Consider the following 27319-nt stretch of genomic DNA (forward strand, 5'->3'; position numbering starts at 1 on the left):
TAAAGTTATACATTTTTTATTTACTTATCAGTTTAATCCACTATTTGCCATGATCCATGCAAACATTTTCTTTACTGGAGAAATCACTCTTCTCTGCAAGTCTTGAATGAAAAACTGTGTCACTGAGCTCATAAATGGCTTTCCACTTATGAACCCATAACTTGATTCTATTTTTTTTTTAGTCTCATTACACCCATTTATGTAGTCACCTTAATCCTGTCCCCTTAAATGTGAACAGGCAGCAGTGTGTTCCAAGCAGATGCCATTTCCTCATACTTCCCTCATCAACATCACCACCTAGGAACCGCACAGATGCGGTAGCTGACTGGTGCAATGGTGATAGACACTCTGAATTGCTGCCTCAGCTTCTCATTGGCTGGGGGTTTGAGGGTAAATTTTTGGATAAGAGAAGTCATAAAAATGAAGAGCTCAGATTTGGCCAGTTGTTCTCCAAGGCAAGCTCGCTTTCCTGTAAGAGAAAAACAAAACTGATTTACTCAGCTGCTGCCGGACTGTCCAGGGACTGGTGTCCCTAAGCACCTTCTGCAGAGTTTGAGTGGACCTTGGAATAGGAGTCCAGTTGCTCATTTTTATCTGGCATCTGCCCTGCCTCCCCAAAACACACAAGTTGAGAGTCCAGGATCACAAATCAAACGCTCTCAGGGATCTGGCAGTGCCAGGAGAGCATAGGACAATGGGAGCTGGGGCTGACTGGGAGTGTGTGACTAGCGTGAACACTTCCCGAACTCACTTAACAACCATAAGTGATAGAGCAGATAACGGTGCAATTAAAACCCACGAGATGCTTTTCAACCTTTAAAAAGAAAAAGAAAAAATAAGCAGGTATCTGAGCAGGGTTCCTAAGGCACAAGTCATCTTTCACCTAAGCCCATTGTCCACCTTCACCTTGGTTGATCTCAGCAACGGATGGGCTCCACAGCTCTCTGAATATCTGAATCGACACAGAAACTCTGATGCTAGGCGTTGCTCAAACATCTCTCTAGGCTATGGTTGCTCCATTTCTTGAAGGAGGATCCACTTCTAACCCAGTGTGTGCAATGCCACATTCACATGCAATTCACATATCATCATCTCTCTTCTGTGCATCGCTAGTACCTTCATTTTTTTTTCTTTTTGTTTCCATGATTTTTTAATTGAAAATAGATTTTTTCATGTATTATGTTCTGATTGCATTTTTCCTTCCTCCAGCTCCTCCCAGCTCCTCCCCACTTACTCACCTACCCAAATCAAAACACTCTCTTTCTTTCTCCTATTAGCATAGGAGCAGGTATCTAAAAGTAGTAATGACAATAAAATAAGATGAAAGAAAAACAAGCCAGGATAGGAAAAACAAGCACTTAGGTACTGGGTACTCACTATAAAGTCAGCAAAAAGGAAACATATAATGGAGACAGTAGAAGCTATTTACAATTCTGCAGTCCAGACAGAACCATAAGCATGATGACATGCATGTCAGTGTTGTCACAGGGATTCTGCTGAATGTTATAACAGCCACTGTCTACCCAACTCTCTAAGTTGCATCTGTTACTTTGCTTTGCTAGGGAGACTAATTAATATTCTGAACCGATTGTCAATTCATCCTTCTGTTTTTCCCTCTACCTTGTACAGCTTGCTCAAGAAACAAAAGCAAGGCAAAACTGTTCACTTGTGTGTTGTAATAATACTGATGTCATAGTTTGTGTCTGTGTGTCCCATCATTGTGTCTAACTTGTCCCTGCTCCTTTCATCTTCATCCTGTTAAGTATGCCTAGGAATATGCTTGTTAACTTAAAACAGAACCCAAATTAATTCTGCTGTAAATTCCCAAGATTCCTCCAGAAGAATATCTCTGTCAGGACAAAGGCCGACCTTAAGTCAGAAACCCATGCTCAGGAACAGGCTTCATCAGGGAGCACTGTGTGACTGTGACTAACACACTCGTTTTTCAGGGCTAAATTTTTCTCACTTGACAAACATGCAACCAGACTCCATGGCTGGTTGTCATCACAATTAACCCACAGGAATGAACATACTTTCAAAAGGATGAAAACAAGGGATACTCAAATTGAAAGCTTTATTATAAATCAGAGACTAGGCCCAAGATCAAGGGTCAAAATAAACCTTTTCTCTTTTCAAACTCTTTATGTCAGTTGTATTGTTGCAGTGATAGACACCTGACCAGCACTACCTGGTTAAGACTGTGCTTGGGCCATTTCACATCCCAAAATACTTTACTTTGCCGTAGTACTAAAACGAGAAAAATGACCCAGGCCTTTGCCAGAATTCTTCCCAAGCATAAATCCTATAAGTTAGTGATTTGATGCATTAAGAAGCAAAAGACTCTTTACTAGCATAAATCTTACTGTGATTTGGTCTCTAAATAGGCAGGATTTGAAGGTTTAAGAAGGATTGTATCATCTGTAATAATATTACACAGATAATAAGCCTATGCCTATTTATCTTTGCCAAGAAGAAAGAAGATGATTTCTGAGTCTCCTTCATCCAGGGAGGATGCACGTAGGAAGTCAAGAGGAATTATATGGAAAAGTAGGTGTGTGCCAACAGTGGCATTGAGGCAGAAAATACTAACAGCTGTTGACACAATGCTAATCCAAGAGACATTTTACCTTTCTATATTCTGCTCATTTAACTTGTTTTCATTACACCACACTAGTGTGAGTGTCCTTAAGCAATTAAATTTTATTCCCCTCCACCAGAGAGAGATGCTGAAATTAAGAGAGATCTCACCACCATCTTCCATGAGTTTCATATTATGTGTACTAGTCTTCCATGCTATTCCAATCAAAGACTGCAATAGTTTCCATCTCCCCTGAGTTGTGGCTGGCCTTGTGACTTGAATAGAACACCAGAATGCAGTGGAAATCATGATGGGACTATTCACAGCCTGGACCATGCCAGGCCTGTGTGTTTCTGTCCTCCTTTTTGAGATATTATCACTACCTTATGAACAGACAGCTGGTTTGCCAAAGAGGAATAGGTAACATGGAATAACACTATATTTTTTAGATGAGTTCATGGTAGGTCTTCATTCAACCAGCTCACCTCTCACATGTATAAGATCACTTATCTCATATCCGTGTGAAAGATACGATTGGGGCTGCTTCTCATGCAGCAAGACAGTGATACATATGAAGTCAGTGAATCTTAGAAGGAACTGTAACTTAGGGAGGAGAATTACACTCTAGTTGTAAAAGAGAACTGGTCTAGAAGTAGGCCACTTAGCTTTAGGCCCAATTGTGCTAAACAATTGGGATATGTTGAGTTTGCCTATAGGAAGAAATAAGATACCAATTCATTTTCTCTCCAATTACCAGTGAACAAGTGGACTGCATGAGATAGTGTGCTTGCCAATGAAGTCTGTAATAAGAGGGTATAAACTAAGTCCCAATAACAAAGCACCAGTAAATCACTTTGTGTTGCCCTTTTTATTCTAAAGCTAATAAAGGTGAGGAAATATTTTCAAATCAGGGGAGAAGTAAAGCACCTATGGGAATGTTGGTATAATGTTCTTTTAAAATGTATATGCCTTACCCTTGTTAATTCAAATGCTGATTTCCCCACCCCCAACTCTCTGGTTTCAATCTGGATATTGCATTGTGATACTCACTATAAGCATCCTGTCTCAACTCTTGTGTAAACAGGACACAAATAAAGCAACTAGATACAATGTTGTGCAATGGGAGGAGCCAGAGGACAGGAAAGAGGGGAGGAGCTAGAGAACAGGAAGGGGCGAGAAGGAGGAGGAGCTTGAGGAGAGGAGAGCAAGAGGAGAGCAGAGCTGGAGGAGAGAGTTTGGAGGACCTGGAGCATGAACCAGACCTAGATTTCACAAAAAACAAGTATAATGTGGGAAGTCTAAATGTTAGGAAACTGAGGGCTTGGAGGTTTAGGAGGCAGTAAATATTGCCCAGCATTGTGTTCTAGGTTAACTAAAAACCCAGTCTCTGTGTGTTGATTTGGTTATACAGCTGCTGAGGATTAACAGCAGCATTACAAGAAGTTAAACCCATAGTAAATATTAATAACTTTCTACAACAGGAAAGAGATATTTGAACTATGAAGAAAACAATCTGTCTCACTGTCTCTTTCCCCAGAGATTTCTTCTCCCTTTTCTCAGTCATGAGTGTCTTACAATCCCTCTCACCACAGCAATCACCAGATAAAACATCTTGTAGAGTGTGCAGAGAGACACTGTTCCATAATTTCAGAATGTCATGTCAGAAACAAAAAAAACAAGAAAAGTTGTATTAATGGGAACAACATGCCAGAAACTGTGTGCTGTGAAACAAAAGTTGGAATCATTTAGCTGGAAAGACTCAGGTGTTTCTATGCCTTGTAACACCTGTTCTGTGGGGGAGTTATGGCAGGTGAGGAATTTTGTGTTTTTACCACATAAATTCATCTACTGGATTATAAATAGGAAATTAACATTATAACAATGGAAGACCTTGCAAGGGATTGTGCATAGAGCAGAAGCCCAGTTAGTTAAGGTGCCATTTTGAGCAATTTTCTTATGTGTGCATTTTGATAAGTAGGGAACACCTCTGTCTAGCATCCTCCCACGTCTTTAGTAAAGTCTATTTCCACGCACTCCTTTAAAATAAAATGGGAAATTTAAAAAATTAGTAAAAATGGCAGCCATCCATTTTTTTTTAACAAGAAGCAAGTGTCTGGGTCTCTGTTATCACTGTTGTGATAAATGTATCAAGAGGACCTGAAAACTTCATTAGAAATTAAGATGACTATCTGTAATAGAGATAGTCTGAATCTATGTTGATACACAGTATTCTGGGATTCAAACATACTTTAACTGAACAGGAGATAATCACCAATCCAGCTGCACCAGCTGCATTCTACAATGGTGACCTGCCTAGAACATATGCTTGTGTAATAGTGGCATAAATGTTGTAGAAGTAACCAACCACTACTTGATTAGACTTAAGGCCAACACCATGTTATGGAACCCATAGCTGATACTGATTGGGTGGCCACGAGTGGATAGGCCATAGATCTATAAGAAAAAGAAAATGGCTTAGAATGGTGAGGCATACCTGTATTCCCAGCAGAGATAGAGGCAGGAGAGATAGAGGCAGGTGGATCTCTCTGAGTTTGAGACCAGCCGAGTCAACAAAGAAAGTTCAGGACAACGAAGGCTACAATAAAAACCCCATTTTGGAAAAAAAAAAACAACAAACAAACAACAACAACTAACAAAAAAGCAAAAATGCTAAAGGAACCTAGTAATAAAATGATGTCTTATGATATTCTGTTATCCCCATAGACAAGTGCCCTACTCAACCATCATAAGAGAAATTTTCTCTTGCTGTAGATGGCAACTAACATAGAACTCACAACTGGACTAAGAGAAACTAAAATATTTTGGAACACTTTGTCTTAAATAGTATGTTTTCATCAAACCCCTTCCCTCAGGGCTCAGGGAGCTAGGTGGAAGAGGAGGTGGAGAGATTTTAAGAGCCAGAGGGGATAGATGACTCCAAGGAAAAAAGTGTCTTCCATATAACAAGGCTGATGTACATATGAACTCACAGAGACTGGCAAGCATGTTTAGGGCCTGCACAAGTTTAATCCAGACTGGATCCCAGCACTGAGAGGGAGAAGTTGACATGGGCTCTCAGCTCTAAACAAAAAGCTATCTACAATTGACAACCTCTCAGAAACAAAAAATTAGTTTGTTCCATTGGAGTCTCATTGGATATATTAATCAAATTTAGTGGTAAGCTCCATGCCCAAGAGTAGGTGGTCAACACGAAATGAGCTCAATGCTATTTTTGTCAACATTTTTATTTCATATTGCTTTGTTTGTTTGTTTGTTTGTTTGTTTTAATTTACTGGTCTTTGACTTGTGTAAGTCTTTTGCTTGTACATTATGGTTTCCAATTTTTGTTGGGTTTGAGGTGGTGTGTGTATGTGTGTGTATGAGAGAGAAAGAGAATCTTTTCCTGTTTGCTTATTTTCTAAAGAGCGTAAGAAAAAGGGCATAAAGTGGGTAAGAAGGTGGGGAGGACATGAGAGGAATTGCGAGAGAAGACACTATGATGTTAATATATTGTATATAATATAAAAAGAAAGGTGGAGCCACAATGGACATGCTTATAGAGCACATCCCAGATAAAGCACATAATTTTGGGAAGGAGAGAAGGGAAAGGCTAAGTAAGAGCTTCAAACTCTCTTCTGCTCATCACAACTCACCCATTGAGAATGGCAGGAAAGATTCTCTCTTCTTAAATTGTCCATTCTCCAAAAAGTGCTCTGGGTTAAACACATCTGGAGTGGCCCACTCTTTGGGGTCCCTGTGTAGTGCAGTTAGGTTTGTCAGAAACATGGCTCCCTAAAAAGCAGCAGAAAGTAAAGACTTAATGAAAACTCTCACACAGACAGATAATAATTCTTAAGCTCCCATGCCCAAGGAACTTGACATCCTGAACTTTCCCATTCTTCTCAACTGATTTGCCATTGCCTGACATATCCCAGCCAGAAAGGTAGGTAGACCATGCTTTATTAAAGAATATATCTACCTTACTAAAAGTGGTTAGTATAGGTCTGATTAGGGGACTTAAAAGTATCCATAGGAAGATAATGAACTTGTTAGTCACTGCAATTAGGACCAAAGCAGCTGTATGACTGAATGTCTTCTTCACCTCTGATTCTACATTTTCCCCGTACATTAACAAAGAGATGCCAACCTATCTCACTACAGTCAGTCAAAGACACAGGGATGTATCAGAAAGCACCCTTGTCAAGGCAGATATATGCCACATTAACCAATGTCACCAAAGTGAATCTTTCCTTCTTGTTACTTAATCATCAAAGCTGGTCCACTCTTCAAATATCTCCTGATTCCATTGTCTCTACTCCAGTTTCAAACTGCAACCTTAGTGCAGGCTGCCATCCTTTCTTTCTAGGCTCTGGCAACTGCCCAATAGCTATGACTCTGTTTCACAGTTTGAATGCCCAACCACTCATTAAAACTTGGAAAGCCGGCTTCTTATACTCTTAAATCCAAGGCTCTGTACCACCAGAGTCACTGTTCATTCTTCCCTTCTCATTGTGCTCTGACCACAGTCCTCTTCCTTTATGACCTCAACCTGGCCACGTTTCCAATGCTTCTTGTTTTGAAAGGAATATTCCTTCCCATTTTGGCAGATAAAATTCTTAACTCTCCTTCAATCCTTAGCTCCAATGCCTCTTCCTCCAGATTTCTACTGATTCCTTTAGCTGCTGCTCCTCACCCCTGTTTGTCAGCATCACAGAGAAACAGAATGCTTTCCTTCCAGCAGTACTCATGGTTTATAAGCAGGAGATTCTTTTATATAGGTATCCCTACTCCAGACCCAAAGTTTGTGGGTGTTTATGAACATTCCCTTGATTAATAAATAATAACTTCAATTATGAGTATAAAATTATGTATATGTAACCTCTTTATATTTCCATAAAGAGCCTATGAACTGGGTATAATGTATTTTGTAGAGGCTGAAGTTGTGGTTGGTTAGATAATGTGCTTGTACAGTGGTAGAATGTGAAATCAGCATTGGAGCAGAGCTATCTTCTTCAAGGCCAAGGTTCTCTGCCTCTGTTGGAGATAGTCATTTACAATTCTCAGTACCCAGAGAGTTGATGTTACTATAATCTGTGGAAAAGGATGGTTTGGTTGTCTAAAGATGAAGGAATGCACAGAAAAAGAATGCAAGCAGCACTGAAAAAATTCAGACCTAATTTCAAGCCATGAGCTGTTCAGTGATAAAGGGGACAGTAAACACAGAGACTGCTCTCTGCCTTTGCAGCAAAGGTCCTCTGCCACCATTAGAACGGAAAGTTTTGTTAAGGTGTCCCGTAGCAAAGAGAGCCAGGTTTGGCCTAAACACACCCGATCTAGGAATTTTCTCTTCTAGACTCCTCATAATACATATGAATATCCACTAAGACACATAAAGGGTTTTTTAACACAAATATCCTTCTCTTCCCATTGAAATGATTTCTTATGTCAGGAATAGATGTCACATTTTAAGTTTGGACTCCCATAAATGATGCCAGAAATGGACTAGAGGATCTTAGGATGGGAAAGTGTTTACCTTTATCAGGTCAAATCCAGCAAACTTGGTGTCAACTGCCACTTCCCTGGGAACATTAAAGGGGATGATGTTGCCCATTCTCTGCACCTCGTGGATGACAGCATTAGTGTAGGGCATGGTGTCCCGGTCAGCCAGGCTGGGCAATCTTCCTTGGCCAATCACGCTGTCAATCTCAGCCTGTACTTTTTCTAAAATAGAAACAAACAAAACAAAAACTCACAGAAATTCTATTAATTTTAAAATGTTTTGCTTTTTTCCCCCTAACAATATAGAAGCTGTCTCTTAGAACTTGCTTTTATTTCATCTTAGTGTCTTGGTTATAAAAAAGTAAAACTTTCCTCAACCCTTCAAATGGCTGTTTTATTATAAAACTGTCAATTCAATAACTTTCTTTGAGCTTACAAGATAATCATAAATTTCCATATATTCTGAACTGAATATTTCAGATCACCACAGGTGAACTCATAGCAGGCTTCTACAAACAAGCAACATTCATGAATGGGTTAAAAAAAACACAAGTGTATTCTTCATAGATCTAGAGCCTGGAACTTCTGAGATCAAGGCACTACCAGTTTTCTTGCCTAGGTAGACAATTTTCTATCTCATGAGTGCCATAAGGAGAAAGAAATTTCTCTGATACCTCTTCTAGAAAGGCACTACTTTTCTTCACACCTTCTGCACAATTATAATTAATAATTAGAGTTGAACATGGGTTTGGCAAGGAGGACACAAATGTTTAAACTACCACACATCTGTAAACTAATTTCTTACAGACATATATCTGTGTGGGCTTAGATAGCAATGTGTTGCTGGACAGAATCCTGGTGAAGGTGCTTACGTTTTTTATGTATGAAATTTCTCCTGTGATTAGTGGGAATAAGTCTACTTTATCTTGAGGATGTTTTGAGATCTACACAGACTGTTAAAGTAATAAATGATTGATTGTACAAGCTGTCTGCCAATATGGCTCCTCTTTCTCAAGAGTAATGGAGGTTGAACTAATTTCATCTAATCATCTGGCTACACATTTCACTGGAAATGAATTTGGAACTCCAAGCCCTTTACTATTACTCTACAAATCAATTTTATATGAAATGTATATAATATAAAATGTATGACTATTTCCATGGTACTTTTGAGGCAGAGTTCTCCCTAAGTAGCAAAGGTCTCCTCGAGCTTTCAACACTGCAGTTTCATGTCTGTCAAGAGTTGAGATTAATGGTTTGTGAGACCAATCACAGATCTCACCATTTTTACATGTTGTACATGCTATTGCTGGAACTTCACCTTGCAAAAAATTCTAGGCACGTGTTAAAAGTACTATTTTCCTTCTACCTGCATTTGATTTGACTATTATTTCAGTTTGATAGTACAGTGTTTGTACTTTTGGGACCATCTGCTTTAACTTAGCATAGAATTCTGAATTAGTGTAACATCGGAATTCCTTTTCTGAGACTGGAAGATGTCTCAAGGGTTAAGACTGCTTGTTGCTCTTGCAGAGGACCTTGAACTTGGTTCCCAGTACACACATGGTAGCTTACGGCAGTTCCTGGGACTCTGATGCTTTCTTCTGACTTCTGCAGGCAGGAGACAAGTATATAGTACTCATACACAGAGGCAAAGCACACACATACAAGCAAAGAACTCACACACATGACATTAAAAAAAATCAAAGTATTTTAAATGTTTTCACCATTCATTCACTTTGTATCTCAATTGTAGCAACTCCCTCAACTCTTCCCAGTCCCACCCTCTATCAATCTCCCACCCCCAAACCTTTCCCTTAGTCCACTGAAAGTCCTCCTCCCCGGCCATCTGGCCTTAGCCTATCACGTGTCCTCAGTGATCAAAGGGCAGACAACCTGGTTCATGTCAGAGACAGCTCCTGCTCCCCTTACTTGGGTTCCCACATGGAAACTGAGCTGCTTATGGGCTACATCTGAGCAGGAGGTCTAGGTCCTCTCCATGCATGGTCAGTGGTTGGTATATCAGTCTCTGTAGGTCTTCTTAGGCCCAGATTTTCTGTCTTTGTTGGTATTCTTGTAGAGTTCCTGCATACTATGCGTTCTTCTATCCCCTTCCTCTTCTTTAATAAGACTTCCTATGCTTTGCCTAAAATTTGTCCATGAGTGTCTGCATCTGTTTTGATCCCCTGTGGAGTGGAGTCTTTCACAGGATATCTATGGTAGGCTCCTAACCTGTTCCCTCTTTTCCAAGGTTTGCAGTATCTGTCTTTCTTGCCACTGTGAATGAGAATTAAGCATCTGCCCTAGGGTCTTCCTTGCTGTTTAGCTTCTTTAGGTCTGTAGATTTTAGTATAGTTATCCTATGTTATATGGCTAATATCTGCTTATAAATGAGTATATACAAAAAAAATAAATGAGTATATACCATGCATATATTTTTGTTCTGGATTACCTCACTGAAAATGATGTTTTCTAGTGCCATCCATTTGTCTGCAAATTTCATGATTTCCTTGTTTTTAATAGGTGAGTAGTAGGCCGTTGTGTAAATGTGTCATAATATTTGTATTCATTCTTCAGTTGAGGGACAACTAGGTTGTTCCCAGATTCTGGCTATTATGAAGAAAGCTGCTATGAACATGGTTGAGCAAATGTTCTTGTTGAATGGTAGGACATCTTTAATTTCTTTCTTTATTTTTCCTTAACCCAGCTGTAGTTGAGTAGAAAGTAGATCAGTTTCCATGTGTAATCTTTTTGGTATTTTTGTTGTTGTCGAGGTCCATCTTTAGTCCATGGTGTCTGATAGGATACAAGGGATTATTTCATTCTTGTAGTATCTGTTGAGGTTTGCTTTGTGACTGACTATATGGTTTATTTTGGAGAAGGTTCCATCAGGTGGTGAGAAGAAGGTATAGTCTTTTGTGTTTGAGTAAGAAGTTCTGTTAGGTTCATTTGATTCATGACATCCATTAGTGTCATTGTTTCTCTGTTTAGTTTCTGTTTCATTGACCTGTCCTTTGGTGAGAGTAGGGTGTTGAAGTCTTCCACTATTAATGTGTGTGGATCTATGTGTGGTTTAAACTTTATTAATGTTTCTTCTACAAATGTGTGTATCCATGTATTTGGGCCATAGATGTTCAGAATTGAGATGTCTTCTTGGTGGAGTTTTCCTTTGTTGAGTATGCAATGTCCTTCCTCATCCCTTTTGATTAATTTTGGTTGAAATCTATTTTATTAGATATTAGAATGGCTATTCCTGCTTGTTTCTTATGTCCCTTTACTAGGAAAACCTTCTTCAAGCCCTTTACTCTCAGGTAATATCTTTCTTTGTGGCTGAGGTGTGTTTCTTGTATGCAGCAGATTCTTGGGTCCTGTCTATGCATCCATTCGGTCATTCTGGGGCTGGTCCTGTGGCTCCCAGGCATCTATAGGCCTGAAGTTGGAGTTCTGTTCCATAGTGCTCAGAAGGTATTTACTTGCTGGTGAGCATAGCACACAGGCACCTGATGGAACCCAGGAACTTTTCCAGGGATTAACTGGATGCCCAGAGGTCAGACTGGATTGTTTCCCTCACCATCGGGTTTCTTCTGGACTGGGAGATGAATCTCTGGTGTTTTGGACCCCACATTCAGTATGGAAAGGTGAGCACAGCATGCAGGTATGTGCCTAAGTGCTCAAGACCTGGCTTCTGCAGGAACCCAGCAACTTTTCAAGGGGTTAGGTGGATGACTTAAGGTCAGACTCAATTGTTTCCCTCACCATGGGAGTTTTCTTTTACCTGGAGGGCACAGTCATTGGTGTTTGGGGGCCCACAGTTTGTTTTGTTGTTTGCTGTACAGTCTCTGCTGCCCTGCTTCATTGCATGGTGTGCAATCAGTGACACCATCTTGAATCCTCTTAAAAAGAACCTCTTATCTCTGGCTAAATTTTCTTTTGATCTCATGTACATTCTACATTTTATGTATTCATGGCCCATGGGCACTCTGTTTTTTTACCATTGTGTTGTGAAACAAACACAATTGTAATTGTATTATTTATAATCTACTGATATTTTTGGAGTCTTATTTTCAGAAGTCAAATCTATATCCTAAGTGAGTTGATTTTAATTTAAAAAATAATGTAGTTTTGGGACAGCAGATGGCTGACATTGTTGAAATCTGCTGACCTGAAATAAAACCTTAGGGTCTACATGATGAAGGAGACAGCTGATTCCTAGAAATTTTCCTATGACTTCCACACTTGTACCATGGCATTCTCCACCCCTTTTTGAATATAACAAAATTTTAAATGTAATTTTCAGATAAAAATGCATTTTAAATGATGACCCAGGATGCATACAGGTAAAAATAGGTACACATTAAATATACATTTCACTTTAATAAAGAAATAAAGGTCACCCTTGGGAGAGAGCCCTGTTGGTAAAATGCTTGCTTTGTAAGCATGAGGAACTAAGTTTGGTCCTAGAATGCATGTAAAAAAGTCAGGTGTGATGGCAAATGCTTGCAGTACTAGCATGTTGGAGGTGCAGAGATGAGTGGACCCTCTGAGATTCAACAGTTGTTTGTTGAGCTCTAGGATAATGACAGAACTTATCTTTAAAAAAATGAACTGTGCTTGAGGAAGAGGGTCTGAAGTTGTTTTGTAAACTCAATATGTATGTGAACATACACATATGCATACATGCACAGAGAGTCACTCACACAAACATGAAACAAAGATAATGGACAAATCTGACTTCACCACATTGACAGAACTCTTTGTCTTTTTGGTTTTCTAAATGTACTAACTTGACTTTATAAATGAATAAACTGTTATCCACAATTTGAAAACAAAGTTCCATGGTATGAAAAATGGTCCTAACCAGCACCTGCTAAACTCTTCTAGGATGTGGAGGAAAAGAAATCTCAACTGACAGTGGAGAGACATAGAAGAAATATACGAAGCTCAATGAAGGAGGTGCAGTTTTCATCTCTGGAGGAAGAAAGCAACAGCAATTCCCCAGTCAGAAAACTCCTAGAGAAATTTGCAATACCCTAGAAAGGTGGAGTCTTGGAAGATCCTTCTAAATGTGGCAGAAATTCAAACAGTATACTCTTGGTTCAGGGAAGTCTTGATGTCATGATTTAGACGCACGAATAAAGACAGTGACAAGAGAGGGCATGTAACAAAGGATGACTACCATGCAAGATGGGTGGAGTTGAGAATGGGCAGAGAGGAGATTATCACATGACTCCAGAAACCAGACGAAGACGTTTTCACAAGTATCCACGGGAAATATGAGTGTATTGCTAAAAAGGAAAGCGGGTGTCTCTGGGTGCTCCTAGGGTAAAACCACTCTGCTGGACCTGGTCACAGTGCCACTTCCCTTCTCTGCTTTGTTGCAGGCTCTATGCTTTGTGAGTACACAGATGCTATATTGTTGGTACTGATGAACCCATCACAATTCTGACTGAACATGAGGAGGATGTATCCCTTCCCAAGTGCACATCATCTCACATACATCTACCCTTTCCCAACTCTTCATGCCATAGTCTGATCCCTTGTGAACCATAGATTCCAGAAGCATCCACATTGTACAGGTACATTCAGAGTATGCTCACCTTGGACTTCCGGGTAGAGGGCCATATAGAGCAGAGCCCAGCGCAGTGTCGTGGATGTTGTCTCTGTTCCAGCAAGAAAGAGGTCCAGAGTGCTGCAGATGAGGTTTTTTTCATTGAAACTTGTAGTGTTATCTGGGTACTGAAAAAGAAAGTGTGTACTTATTTATTTATATGGTTTCAGTTAAGACCTTGTGTTGGTTGATATAATGTTCTTGTGGAATATATACAATTTACACTTGTTCATTTAAATGCTGATTTATCTACCCCACTATCTGGTTTCAATCTGGACATTGCATTGTGATGTTTATTTTAAGCATCACCTGTCTCATGTTTGTGTAAACATGCCACCATTTGTTCTCTGTATTGTCAATAAAACAACCAGCCAATGCTGAGCAATGGAGAGAATAGGGTGGGACATTGTGGTCCAGAAGGGAGGAGAAGGAAGCAAGGGAAAGGAGTTGGAGAGGAGAGATGGGAGGAGAGGACTTGGAACCACCAGGAGAGATGAACTGGACTTAATATATGACTAGAAGCAAGCATAATGTGGGAAATCTGAATGGGAGGAAGTTATGCAGGCTTGGAGGCTTAGGATGGAGTACTCATTGCCCAGCATTGTGCTCTTGGTAAACTAAAAACATCCTAGTCTCTGTGTGGTTTTGGGTATACAGCTGGCTTAGGAATAACCACTCTTTAAAAGCTAAATCAATAATAAATATTAATAATCAACAACAACCTTGGAGTAGGAATTTGAAAAGATTCATATAAAGTGATATTCTCTTTGACCTCCTGTCTCAAATGCTACACACTTACCAAAACCTTATGGCTCTTGGGTGGATGAAAATCACTACAACTATGTCTTCTAATTATACTTTTAGAAAACCTTTTGTCCAGTGATAAGAAAATGAGATAAAATTATATTTGGCTTTTAGTATCAGCTACCTTGCTAAGTTACTGCATGGCCTAAGTCACTCACTTAACATTTCTTTTCTTCAGTTTTATAAAATGATAATAAGAAATGCACCATAACATGTCATTATCAATTATGTGATATACTACAGGAACAGTCAATACTCAATAAATTATTTTGCTGATGCCAGAATCAAGTGAGCCCTCTTTGTTCACTGATTTCCTGATCTCACCAGTCATATTTCCTAGCCAAGACTTTTATGATTCCATCAGTTATTTTTTATGACACAACGTCATCTTTACCAGCTTCCTTTGGAAGCATGTTTGTTAAGATTGCTCTTGATACTGATGGACTAACACCTGTATACGATAAGTAATTATTCATTTCTTCCACTGAAAGAAAATTTAAAAATATTGCTTTTGTCAATATTATCCAAGAAAAATGAAAAACTAGAGAGGATGAAAAAAAATTACAATTCTTCCTCTGCTTAGAGGAGGAGCCCAAAATCCAATTTATTCAAATTTATGCCACTGATCCCATGACGTTTATCCATCAAAGGCACAGTGAGATCAGGCTATATATTTGTGATATGTTTTTTTTTTTATTTTATCTGAAATGAAATTTCAGAATTACAACAGATTCATGTTTTGAATGCTTGGGTGTTAGTTTATAATTTATTTTTGGAGGTTCTATAATACTGGGGAAAAGGAGCGCAGGACTCTAAAGGTTATATCAAGGCCCTGGGTTTGCTTTAGTTTCTGATTGTTAATGCATCATTATGTGAACAGATGTCACCACAGGGTTTTGCTACCATGAGCTTAGATTTCTGTCATTCCTTCTCTGCAGTGAAGGACCAAACTTCCTAAAACTGCAAGCCAAAATAAATTTCTCTTGTGTTATTTTTCCCAGGTATTATTATAATGATGTTAAAGGAACAAACACATCCAACTGGATGCTGTCTAGCCTCTTGTGTATCACTGGATGTTTTTGTGTGGAGTTAGAAGGCTTCATCTAATATTATAGTTAAACTTTAGCATCCAGCTGTACGTTGCTCAAGTATCGCATCATTGGACAAAATGCAGTCAGTAACTGGCCCTAAACCAGTTGTAACAAAATGGGATTCTGAGGTTTAACTGCTACTTTCAATTATGATACTACTCACTCACATATGGACAAAAGCTAAGAGACAGACACAGCAAGATAATATCTGGCATCATCACGGACTCCTACGAAATGGCTATGAACTCTATTTCTAATGACTCTAATTATCCTGAATTAATGCTATCCTATACCTCATAAGTATTATCCCCTTGTAATTTAGTTTCCCTGTAGTGTGTTAAGTAATGATCCACAGAGATGTCATTCTATTCATCTCTGTGCATATTTCTTGATACTTTATAATAAACCCTGTGATTAATTTTAAAAAGGAAGACTATGCTGAATTATTCATATATTAGATGGCTCAGGGTTCAGAATCAAAGAGATGAAATATAAAGAAGAAAGCAGTGATCAGGGAGAAATAGATGCTACAGTATTGCATAGAAGATGAAGGAAGGAGACATAACAAAAGGTATCTGTGTCCAGCAGAATCTAAAACAGGCAAAATAATGAGTCTTCACTATTTCCATACAAAGCTTGCCTGGCTAACAGGTATACAGGAATCATACAGAACTCTGAGGGAACACATCTGTGCTAACCATGTGCTAACCATTTCCTTGAGCTTATCAAACCAATAAGCTCAAGGAAACCATTAAACTGCTGCAAGAAGACAAAACAGCAGTTGTTTTCCCCACCTTTGTCATTTCCTTGAGGAAAGCATCAATGAAGTCTCTCGGCTCATCAGGATCCCAGTCTTTCCGGTGCTTGTCAATAATGTTAGCAACAAACAGTTTCAGTTTTCCCCAATTTCTGAAGAATGTTTGGTGTGACCCAGGAAGATACTGAAGTATCCTTGGAAAGACATTGTAGAGCTGATTGGGAAAAATAAGACATGAAGACTCATGGTGCCACATTCCAAAACAGCCTTGTCTTTCCCTTTGTTTCTTTTTCTTTTTTTTTTTCATCTTTAAATTTTTTGTTTTATTGAAAATAGATTTTTTTCATATAATATATTCTGATTACATGTTCTTTTCTTATCAAAACACCCAGTTCTTTTCTTATCTAAACAACCAGTAAAATCATGGTGATACTCAATAAATTCAGCACTGATAAAAATACTATTATTTGACCAACAAACCTTATTAAATATCACATATCACATTGAATTCAGATGAATTTGGACATCCTTTTATTTTTTCCATTTTTATTTTAATTTTTATTAATTATACTTTATTCACTTTGTATCCCCTGTGGCCTCCTCCCTCTGCCCCTCCCAATCCCATCCTCCCTGCCCTTTCTCCACACATTCCCATCCCCAAGTCCACTGATAGGGGAGGTCTTCCTCTCCTTCCTTCTGATCCTAGTTTATCCCTTAGTTTCTTACAGTGGGGTAATGGAGACAGCTTGACTCCTGTTTCACTCTTACTCCATATCCCCACCCTCCACAGACATTTCAATTCTTCCATGTAAAGACTTTAACTCCTTAAATTTAATTGTAGAGAAGGCTCTAATTACAAGAGAGGATGATTAAAAGAGAACATATAAACCAGGTGGATGTATAAATCCTTGTTGAAATAGAAATAAACTAAAATGCATGAGGAGTAAGGTAGAGAAGAGCTCAGAAGCAGTGTGCTAAAGATCTTCCATTATTTCAGAAAGGATAAAACTATTTATCCCACATGCTGGATATTTAAACTGTCCATTTTTTTAGATTTACTTGTTGTATTTTATGTGTATGTATGTTTTTCCTGAATATGCATATGCATCATTTGCATGTCTGGTGTCTACAGAAGCCAGAAGGAGTATTAGATTCCCTCAAACTGGAGTTTTGGATAGCTGGGAGCCACTGTTTAGATGCTGGGAACTGAACTCTGGTCCTACAAAGAGCAACTAATACTCATAACTACTAGGCCATCTCCTCACCCCATACAACTGTCAAATTTTAAGGTAAAGACTAAAGTAATAGAAAATTATACAAGTCCTTTCAATCAATACATGGGGATGTTAAATAAGAACATTTAATAATAACTTAAAACACAAGAAAACTCATATAATTATAAGCTACAAAATAATCACAAATTAGTTCTCCTAATTTAATAATTTAAAATATTTATTTTATTTTTAATTATGTGTATTGGAGGCAAATTAACTCATGAGCTCAGGTACCTACAGAGACCAAAGACAATGGGCCCCTTGGAATCACAGATGCTGTGGCCACCCAACATTTGCTACTTTTCTGCAAAAGTAGCCTATGATTTTAATTGCTAATCCATCTCTCTAACCCCTCCAACACCTTAATACTTTTAATAAAAGGATATAAGTATACTAATAAAAAAGGCAACAATTACCAAATTTGGCACAGCATTTATAGCTAATTGATGGTTTAAAGAAAATCTTCTAAAATAGAAGCACATGAGAGTTTAAAAATAAGACACAGAAAGTTGTTTTACAGATTAAGACTGAAGGAGAGCAGAGCAGCCCATGCATATTAGATGAGAGTCTTGAAGGAGGAAAAGAAAAATAGACAAAAATAACACTTGTAACTAGGAAGAGAGAACATTAAAATTTATCTAAGGATATTGTAAAGAAAAAAATACAAAGATGGAGTAACATGATATGCTAGCAATTGCTCTTGAGAACCAGTATCAAACACAGTCTAGACAGGAAAAGCAGACTCTATCAAAGGTGAGTAACCTTAGGAGTTATTTTTTCTTTAAAACTGTCTTTCATATATTGGAGTGTGGCTGAGAGGCCAGTAAGCTGTGGAAAATAATTGGGAGACTCTAAGAATTGAAGGAATGAGAATTTGGAAATAGGTTTCCCAGCTGGGGGTGAAGTTTGAAGATCAAACTTTATGTTATGGTACTACAAGATTCACAGCATCAAATATTAACTGCATTAAAAGTAGGAACCAGTTTTGAACTTTTAGTTATCTTTTATGTGCCGATACAAATTCAAAAAGAATGAGTGACTGGGTTCAGATGAACACCTGTACCAGAACAGCCACTGCAACATTATTTATGACATCACAAGTCTGGAACCAACTCAAAAACCCCAATGTGGAGAAAAGATTGCTAAAGTCCCATATCTTGCAAAGCCTAGTTGCAGTTAACAAAAATCAGCATACACAGAGAAAATGCCAAGGAAGATTAGCTGGAGATAGGGTTATTCAACAACAACATCAGCAACAGCAACAGCATTCACCCATCTACAGTCCTGCAAGTATTGGTAATTCATTTAAATATTAGACATATTTTTTTTTCATGTGAGAGTTTTGCATATTACCAAAACCCTGAACACAAAAGAGAGATTTGATTACATTCATGTTAAATACATTGGATATTATATTTTAACATCAAAAGCCCTAAAATACAAAAAGAAGGAGCCTGTCTGTTTGAATTAATCCCACTCCAATACCCTTCCCGAGGTCTGAGAAGGTAGAGGGCTTGCCTGGCACATAATTGATGACTCCAAACATATGGCTGCATCCAGTGTCTTCAACATCTCCTGAAACTGACTGTCATGGTACTCAAAGCGCTCCCCAAAGGTGACAGAACAAATTATATTGGAAACTGCATTGTTGATATTGAAATGAGGGTCAAAAGGATGTCCTGGAGGGGGGAAAAGAGAGAGCTGGTGCATTAAAGATATTTATGTTTCTATTGTCTATAAATAAAACAATTCTACAGCTGCACTCTCCCCTCCCACCCCCCAAAAATATTGGAGAATGCAGAAAATGGAATAATGGGCTCTGGCAACAGCATACACATGTGGCTGACATTAACCAGTTCTGACAATGGCTGTCAGATTGATGACCGGGATTTAAATTCATCAGTGCTTAATAACTCATTTTGTTTGTTAGGTTATGGCCCTCTAGGGCAAGCTCATAGTTAAAAGTTCACTGTTCAGTCTTCAGGACATATCCCAGAGCAGGCAGCTGATAAACACTTAGGTACATAATAAGAATCTGTTAAAAAAAATACAGTCAGAGCACCTGCACCTGCCCTGTGAAATGCCCACCTCCCTCCTCTCTTATGGCTTCCACAAGGTAATGAGCCTCCTCCTGTATGCGCTGCTCTAAGCTCTTTTTTCCTAATCCAAAGTTCCTCAGGGTCATCAGAGCGAATCTTCTTTGTTCCTTCCATGTCTGGCCACTGGAGAAGATCAATCCTAGAAAAGGAGATTCAGAATTAAGGCATTGTTAGTTTGGTCTAAAGTTACCTGGCAAATTGGACGGGCATGTGTCTGATGGAAGGGAGAAGGATTGGAAAGTCTCTTGGCAGCTCTCTAGAGAGCCAATCCCAAAGCAAAGGAACTAATGTTCACTGGTTACTTTCAGCATCATACAATTTAGCCTTCCTTGTGTATTATGTGATTTAATACTTTCAGAAATTCCATAAACCTTTAACAATTAACCCCGGGCCCATTCCATCCAATGTAAAAGCTGAGACATGAGAATAAAGTATGCTTTATAAAGAAATATAGTCAGTACATAGCAACTTTCTATTTCAGTCTCTCCAGTTCCAAAGTCCACAGGAATGCACTCATGGAGAAGACAAGACATATGAGGTAAGAAAGTTTTATAGATGAGGTTCTAGCCAAAGCATATAGTAGAGAATGAAGAAATGACTCAAGAAGATAGAAAGGATGAGTATCTCACACACAGAGAACTTAGAAGCAAGGATGAAGAACATTCTGGTATACTCAGCATTCACCAGCTATCATGGCATCTGGACTGTCATGCTTCTGTCAATTTTGTAACTTTCTGAGAAATCCTCAAACCCTTTTCATATAATACTTAGCTTTCACCATCCCCATGATATTGATTGATACACTGGAATTCAGATTTCAACTTTTTTATTGTTACTTTTGACACGATAATAGAAAGTATTCACATAAGTACTGTTATATGATGGGCCAGAAGGCTAAAGACCCATGATGACATCACTTTAATGATGGACTATGAGAAGTTATGAACAAGAAGAGCAGCAGCAAGAAGAAGCCGACTCACATCTATGTGCCTAGGGCAGAGGATTGGAGTGGGAAAATGGAAGCGAGATCACACTGTGCCTGGCTGGACTCATTATTAAAGCATCAGGAGCTGGTGTACAGGCATGTGATGTCTCCCAATCTAGAAAGGAAACACTGTAAGTCCTCTGATGGGTGCTTTTATTCAGGAAATGTGGCATACTGCTTCTTTTACAATTGATAGGGTTGGTTTATAGGAGTGTTGGCAAGTAATAGTAACTTTTAACATATCATGATAGTTAAAATACACTCCACAAACTGCGCAAGGAATATACTTACCATTTTTATCAAAGAGATGTTTTCGAAGAGGAATGACTGGGCGACTCAGAAAATTTTGCTCGTTTTGAGTAAAGACTTCTCTGATTAAGGGCATGCCGGTTACAACCACAGAGGGGATGTTAGCAAAATCCAGGCTTAAAACATTCCCATATTTCTTCACAAACTGAAAAATATTTCAGTAGTCACGATTGAGTGAACCCACGTCTGTGTGTCCAGATATGGCAGGCATGCATGTAGCCGATGGGACAAAGGTTGACTATGAGGACCATGTGTGTGCAGATGGGATCAAGCATCTTACTCTGTGGAAATGTTTAACTTTTTTTTTCTTTTCTTACACATTAAGCAAACTTTCAATGTACAATAAGAGTAGACATTTCTCTACAGAAAATCTCTAGAGAATTTAACAAATATGAATTAGGTATGCAGCCACCCTGTGTCCTTAGCAAGAGTCATGAGAATATATGTAAACAAATAAGCAAGTTCGCTAACTGGAAGTATCCTGAATTCCAATAAAAGCAGAGAAAACAGTATATATGACAGCTGAAAGGCAAGAAAGGTCTGTACTCTTTTGGTGTTAATGCAGAAATTAATGTCCTCAACATCTGCTATGTATTAAAGATTCATGTGTAACTACTCTTGCAAACATGGAGCGAAGTGTGGGCATTTGTGTGTGAAGGCGGTATTTTGGTATGATGGGAATGTTTCTGATTTTTCTCCTCTCCTCTGTGAGAATTTCCTCGGAAAACTTCTTTCATGTATTAGTTAATATAAATTGAATGCGTACCAATGTGTCCCTAGACTAGGTTATGAAGGTATAAGTGTTTTAAAGGAATCAACATTTTTACTCTGAAGCATCCCAGAGGCCAGTGAAGGCAGATGTTCCTAACCTACCAAGGTATGAAATTATGTGTTCAAAGTCTATTGTACCAAGCATGGATCTATTACTAAGTAAAAGTATTTGTTTAGTTAGAGGAGATTGTCCCTTCCCCATACCTTGCCAGATCAGAGAGTACAATAAAATGTGGAGGTTGGAGTGGAAACTTCCCTGTAGTTCTAGAGCGATGTCAGCGTATATGTTCTAAGATGCACTACCTATGAAGTCTTGGGGAAATTGCTCTATCTTTTGAAATTTTGAACTTTAGTTATGAAAGGTAAAACAAACAGACAAACAACAAAAAAACAAAAACAAAACCCTCTTACGTTGGTTTCCATAAGTGAGAATGAAAGTAAAAACGTGAAAGTCACTTTGTTTTTCCATTGTAGGCACTCATCTTCCCTGTGCATATCTGGGAAATTAGCAAGCTGTATGTGCAATATGTGTGAGGCATAAAATCATGAGGATGAGGAGAAAAGAGCAGCTTAAATCTCTCTGGTCATGGACAGTATTCCCTGAGTAAAGGATTGGCATTTTTTTTCATGTTTTATCACATCATCCTGAAATCTCCTCACCATAATGAGCATTTTTCATCTTCCTAAGAAGGCAAAAAAGTTGTATGTGAAGTAGTGTAGCCAAGAAGACAAAGATGTTGCCTGCAAAGGGAATCTCCAGACATTATGTAAGTTTTGAGGGGAAAAAAAAAAAGACAAGACATGACCTTGAGATGTCCAAATGACCTCAGAATTTAATGAGAGTTACAGAGTGGGAAGCAGGCAAATCATGAGGGGTGGACAGTTTGAGTGAAAGAGAAGAGGGAAACAGGGAGAATGTAAGAAAAACAAGAAAAACGTTCATGATGATGTAGAATGTGAAATTTTGTGCAAATTGAGTTGAATGACAGTGAGTGGGCAATATCAAAGTTCATTCCCTCTTTATGTTCAAGAGTTCACCTTTAAAGACTCCACTTCTGCCTTCTGTCCTTCTGAATCATGTCTAGCTTCAACAGTGTATCAAACAGAAGGGCTTAATTCATACTCTGTCATGTTTGTGCATGTAAACTGTACAGAACTGGACACAGAGCCCTAGACCTGTGTGACCCATGTCAAAGCGAATGTAATGTCTAGGTTTCATCCTGAAATCTTGCAAGGCAAGACAGAGATCATATGCATATCTTCCTTACTTCTTAATCAAGAGTCCTATTTTAACTTTGTTTTATCTCTACAACCTGTGCAGTGTTGCTAGTCAGGAAAGATTCCATAATTGCATGTCCTTTCTTTTAGAACATAGAAGTAATGTTCATGTGGCAATATAGATCCGTTTTTAACTTTCTCTTCACAGATGTCTGTATGACTTTTTAGGCCTTTCAAGAAAGCTATGTTGACTCATTTATCATATTGACAAACAAACAAGTTCTGGAAACAAGTGAAAATACGGTTTAAGTTAAGTGACTCCTAAATGGCAATGAATGTCACCTGAATCCTATGCTTGTTCTTGAGAGAGATTCCAGCATCTAAGAGAGTGGTTCTCAACCTGAGGGTTTCAACCCTTTGGGGGTCAAATGACTCTTTCACAAGGGTTCCTTAGACCATTGGGGAACACAGATATTTACATTACAATTCACAATAGTAGCAAAATTACAAAGATGAAGTAACTACAACAATAATATTATGGTTGGGGATCAGCACAATGTGTGAAACTCTATTAAAGAGTTGCAGCATGTGGAAGGCTGAGAACCACTGGTCTAGATGAGGTACTGAGGTGAATGTCTTCTTTCTACCTATATAAGCTCTCTGCTCATGTATATTCCTAGCTCAGAAAAAAATAAGACAGTAAGTTGTTTTTTGTTTGTGGGTTTGTTTTTAATCAAGATAGCCAGTTCACCAAGTCTCCTGGTGCTCTAGTCTTTGACTCTCAAGTGAGTCAGGTCTGTCTGCAACTGCTTCATGTGGATTAAATGGCCCAGAAGACCTCTCAGGAGACATTTTAAGGCAGAGTATACTTTTCACTGTGCATTACACTGTGCATTAGTCATTTAAAAATGTAAAGATATTAAAATTAAGAAAGCCCAGACAGGTAAAATAAAGTATAAATTGGCGATAATAACACAAAAAAACAGCAACAGATTGAAAAAGGGGGTGCAAGATGTAGCAAAAATCAGTAGAAAACAGGAAGTGTAACAGAGGTAATAAGCATACAAAGTTCAAGAGGCAAAATTCAGCAGAGTGAATGTTCCGAATGAAGGAAAGTAAGAAAACTAGGATTAGTGAGACAAGGTATTGAGCCATGAAATCCAAGAGACCTGACTTTGAAAGACTCCATTGACTTTACATTCTTAAACCTAAGAAGTGACAGAGATACACAGAGAGAAAGAGGAGGGGGGAGAGTTCCAGTTTACCTTGCCACCAGTAGAGGTGACAAGATCTGTTAATTTGAATTCCTTTTTTTAATACGAAATTTGTATTGCATTTGAGGATCTCATACATGCTTATGTATTTATGTAATTATGTATTTACATTTTTAAACTTTTCTCCTGCTTCCAATGCAGACAGCTGTGTTCACTGTCTTCCTACTTCTTTCTCAAATTCATGACCTTCTCTTCTTTAATTAGTATTGTTATACACACTTATATAATATATATGAATATGCACACACAAGGAGACTTACACATCTACAGAATTTGTTTAGTGTTTGTTCCTGGTTTATACATAAAATAATGTTTCTTACAGACACTGTACAGTAAGCTGTACATGAGTTCCTGATGGGTACTATCAGTTGGAAGTATATAACCTGATTTTAACTTGTAGAAACTTTCAGTTAAGAAATTTTGTCTTTTTGTTTTTGTTTTTGGGACAAGATATCACTATGTAGCTCTGGAACTCACTACGTAGACCAGGCTGACCTCAAACTCAGAGATTATCCTGCCTCTGTCCTCCCAGTTCTGGGATTAAAGATGTGCACCACTATACCTGGCTGAGATTTGGAGATTTTAAATAATTTGAACATTTGAGGATTTGAGTTATTTTTGTAATAAAACTTTATTTTACACAATGATAGTAAAATGAAATTTGGGGGGAAGGGTGAAAACTTATGGCTTTAAAGTGTTATTTGTGTGACAAGTTGTCAAAGGGTGGACTGTGCTGATTGATTTGAATTATCAAATTGCCATAACATAGAATCACTTTAGATAAGAACCTCAATTGAGGAAATACCTAGATCAGGATAAAGTATGAGTATGGAGGGGTGTTTTGATTATAAATTGCTGTAGGAAATCTCAGCCTATTGTGAGCAGAGGACACTATTTTAACAGCTCAGGCCTGAACTGTCTAAGAATGAATAAAAGCTTCCTGATTATAAGCAACACAGTAAGCATGAAGGCAGCAAAGTATTCTTTTTTTTTTCTCGTCCCCGAACTGTGGACATGATGTGACTAGCTACCTGAGTTCCTGTCTTGACATCACCACATGATAAACTCCAGCCTGGAATAATAAGCCAAATAAACTCTTTCCTCCTCTATGTTGTTTATCTTCAGGATATTTTGTCACAGCAACAGAAATAAAATTAGAACAGTCATTAATGTCCAGTTGTCCCAGAAAAAGAGGGGTTGGGTATATAGAAAACAACTATTCCAGAGAAATATTTGAGGGGTGGGGATGTAGACAATGAGAAACGTGAAGAATTACTAACACTTCCAAATGTGGCAAAATACAACCCTACGTAAAAGATGCAAATTGCAAAAAAAAAAAAAAATCCTCAATGAATGAAAAAAATAAACATCATGGTCAAGTTGAAAACTAAAAATGGCAAAAACTGAAAGCACAGTGTGGGAGATTGCAAATATTCCTCACTAGAAACCACAAAGTGTTAAGTGCAGCATTTTGTTAACCTACTGTCCTACAATCAGGGAAAAGTTGGTGTGAGAATGGCAGGAACAGGCATTCTGAGATGGGGTCAAGGTGAGAAGTTTCCTTCTGCCACAGCCTCCTCTAAGGAATGGGGGAAAGTGCTTAAGGTCAGAAAGGAAACTGAACTTGAAGAGTCAGAAGAAAGACAGAGTTATGAGGGATGAGTAAGGACCAAAGGCTTCAGACTCTTCTGCCTTTGGTTCTCAGCGTGAGTGGGGACGACAACGGAGACAGCTGTGTCATAGAAAGGAGACAGGGGTCCTCCATGTTTGCAGTTGCTTCTCTTCACATCGAAAGTGGTGTTAGCAAAGTCTCATAAGCTTCCTGTGCGCATTGAGCAACATGGAACAGTGACAGCGAAGATGATAAAAGAGATGCAACAAAAGAGTGAAGATGGACAAAAACAATCACTTGGAAAGTGTTCAAGAATCACTATGGGAAGGGCAAATGAAAGAAAAATAGGTGGGGAAACAGAAAAAAATATTATGGCTTAAACAACAGTAAATAATCAGACATAGTCAACCTTCATTTGTAATGGAAAGTGAAAAGGATAATGAAACACGGCCAGATTATTTACTATCTAAGCAGAGAAAATGACTGTTAATAAAGAGGAACATTACATGGGAAGATGGGCATTCACCAGAAAGACATGCCAGTCTTTTGTCTCTTTACTGCACTATGTACACATAACAATCTTTCTAATACAAGGGGGAGAGTTTCCAGAACTGAGTGGAAAAAGGCAGACTGCCAGGAGATTCAGTGAATCTTTCTCTGGAGTTGACGAAGTCAGAAGGGGAGAAGATGGCAAGAGTGTAGAGGGACCAAGCGAGGCTCAGTAAGACAGATAAGAGAACTAAGATGGATGCAAGTCAAGAAGAAAGCACACTCCTTTTTTAAAAACTGGATAGGTGCTCTAACCAACATCTAGGGCATCTCATTTCTTCAACTAGAATGACATATTTATGATGATAAATTAAGTCAACAAATCCATCTTGACATACCCACAAGAAGTAAAATTACACACAATATGTTTTCTGGTTAGAAAATCATGCTGGGACTCTTTCCTCGACATATAAGAAGAAAATCTCAAACTCTTTAGAATCTGAACATCTTTTTTTTTTTCTGGGTTAGCAGGCCGCCAGCATCAGCCTACAGCCTCGTCCTCCTGTACCTGCTGCCAATATCCCGACCCAGTACACAGCCAGGCACCCTGGCCTCTTCCTACCTTTTGAAGGGTTATGTGGGGCTGCTTAAAGCCTAAATGGAACAGACAGCCCACGAAGGGCAGGCGCCATGGCCCTGGAGGGTAGTTCTTGGGGCGCCGGTTTGTGAGGTAGTCAGCCAGGAACAGGAAGGTGACAACAGCCAGCAGAAAAGTCCGAAGATGGAACGCTGCCCAGATGGCAGCCAGCAGGGAATCCCCTGCGGCGAGCATGGCTGGCACCTGAGCAGGCTTTCCTGGGAAATGATGGTCTGTACTGGGGCTGGTCCTAAGGGTCCGCGTCTGCAGCTCCTAGAATGGGCCAGTCCCTTGGCTAACCCATCCCAGTCCAC

The 27319-nt window shown here is 38.8% G+C and overlaps 1 protein-coding gene across 4 annotated transcripts; it reads right to left on the reverse strand.

Annotated features, from left to right (window-relative positions):
* LOC110562466 (cytochrome P450 2J3-like) lies at positions 1 to 27319 on the reverse strand. 4 transcript variants are annotated; one of them, XM_060365912.1, is made up of 9 exons: positions 26991 to 27317; positions 20987 to 21149; positions 19700 to 19849; positions 19130 to 19290; positions 16375 to 16551; positions 13675 to 13813; positions 8112 to 8299; positions 6232 to 6370; positions 1 to 469 (listed from the first exon to the last, which is right to left on the reverse strand). In XM_060365912.1, the coding sequence occupies exons 1-9, from the start codon at positions 27198 to 27200 to the stop codon at positions 291 to 293; spliced, it is 1506 nt and encodes a 501-aa protein (XP_060221895.1). In that variant the 5' UTR covers positions 27201 to 27317; the 3' UTR covers positions 1 to 290. The 4 variants fall into 4 exon arrangements, with proteins under 4 accessions (XP_060221895.1, XP_060221898.1, XP_060221897.1 ...); XM_060365915.1 differs by lacking the exon at positions 26991 to 27317 and adding an exon at positions 20691 to 20810 and having other exon boundaries at positions 20987 to 21126; XM_060365914.1 differs by lacking the exon at positions 20987 to 21149 and having other exon boundaries at positions 26991 to 27128.

The sequence above is a fragment of the Meriones unguiculatus genome, chromosome 12 (assembly GCF_030254825.1).
Source record: "Meriones unguiculatus strain TT.TT164.6M chromosome 12, Bangor_MerUng_6.1, whole genome shotgun sequence".
Taxonomy (NCBI): domain Eukaryota; kingdom Metazoa; phylum Chordata; class Mammalia; order Rodentia; family Muridae; genus Meriones; species Meriones unguiculatus.

Bases quoted from the DNA above. Each gene is read 5' to 3' on its own strand.
- LOC110562466 (XM_060365912.1), bottom strand. From the start codon at position 27,200: ATGCTCGCCGCAGGGGATTCCCTGCTGGCTGCCATCTGGGCAGCGTTC. The intron at 16,552-19,129 runs GCAAGCCCTCTA...TTTCCCAATCAG, and splicing joins AGTCATCAATTATGTGCCAG to CTCTACAATGTCTTTCCAAG. The intron at 8,300-13,674 runs GTGAGCATACTC...TTTCTATTTTAG, and splicing joins CCTCTACCCGGAAGTCCAAG to AAAAAGTACAGGCTGAGATT.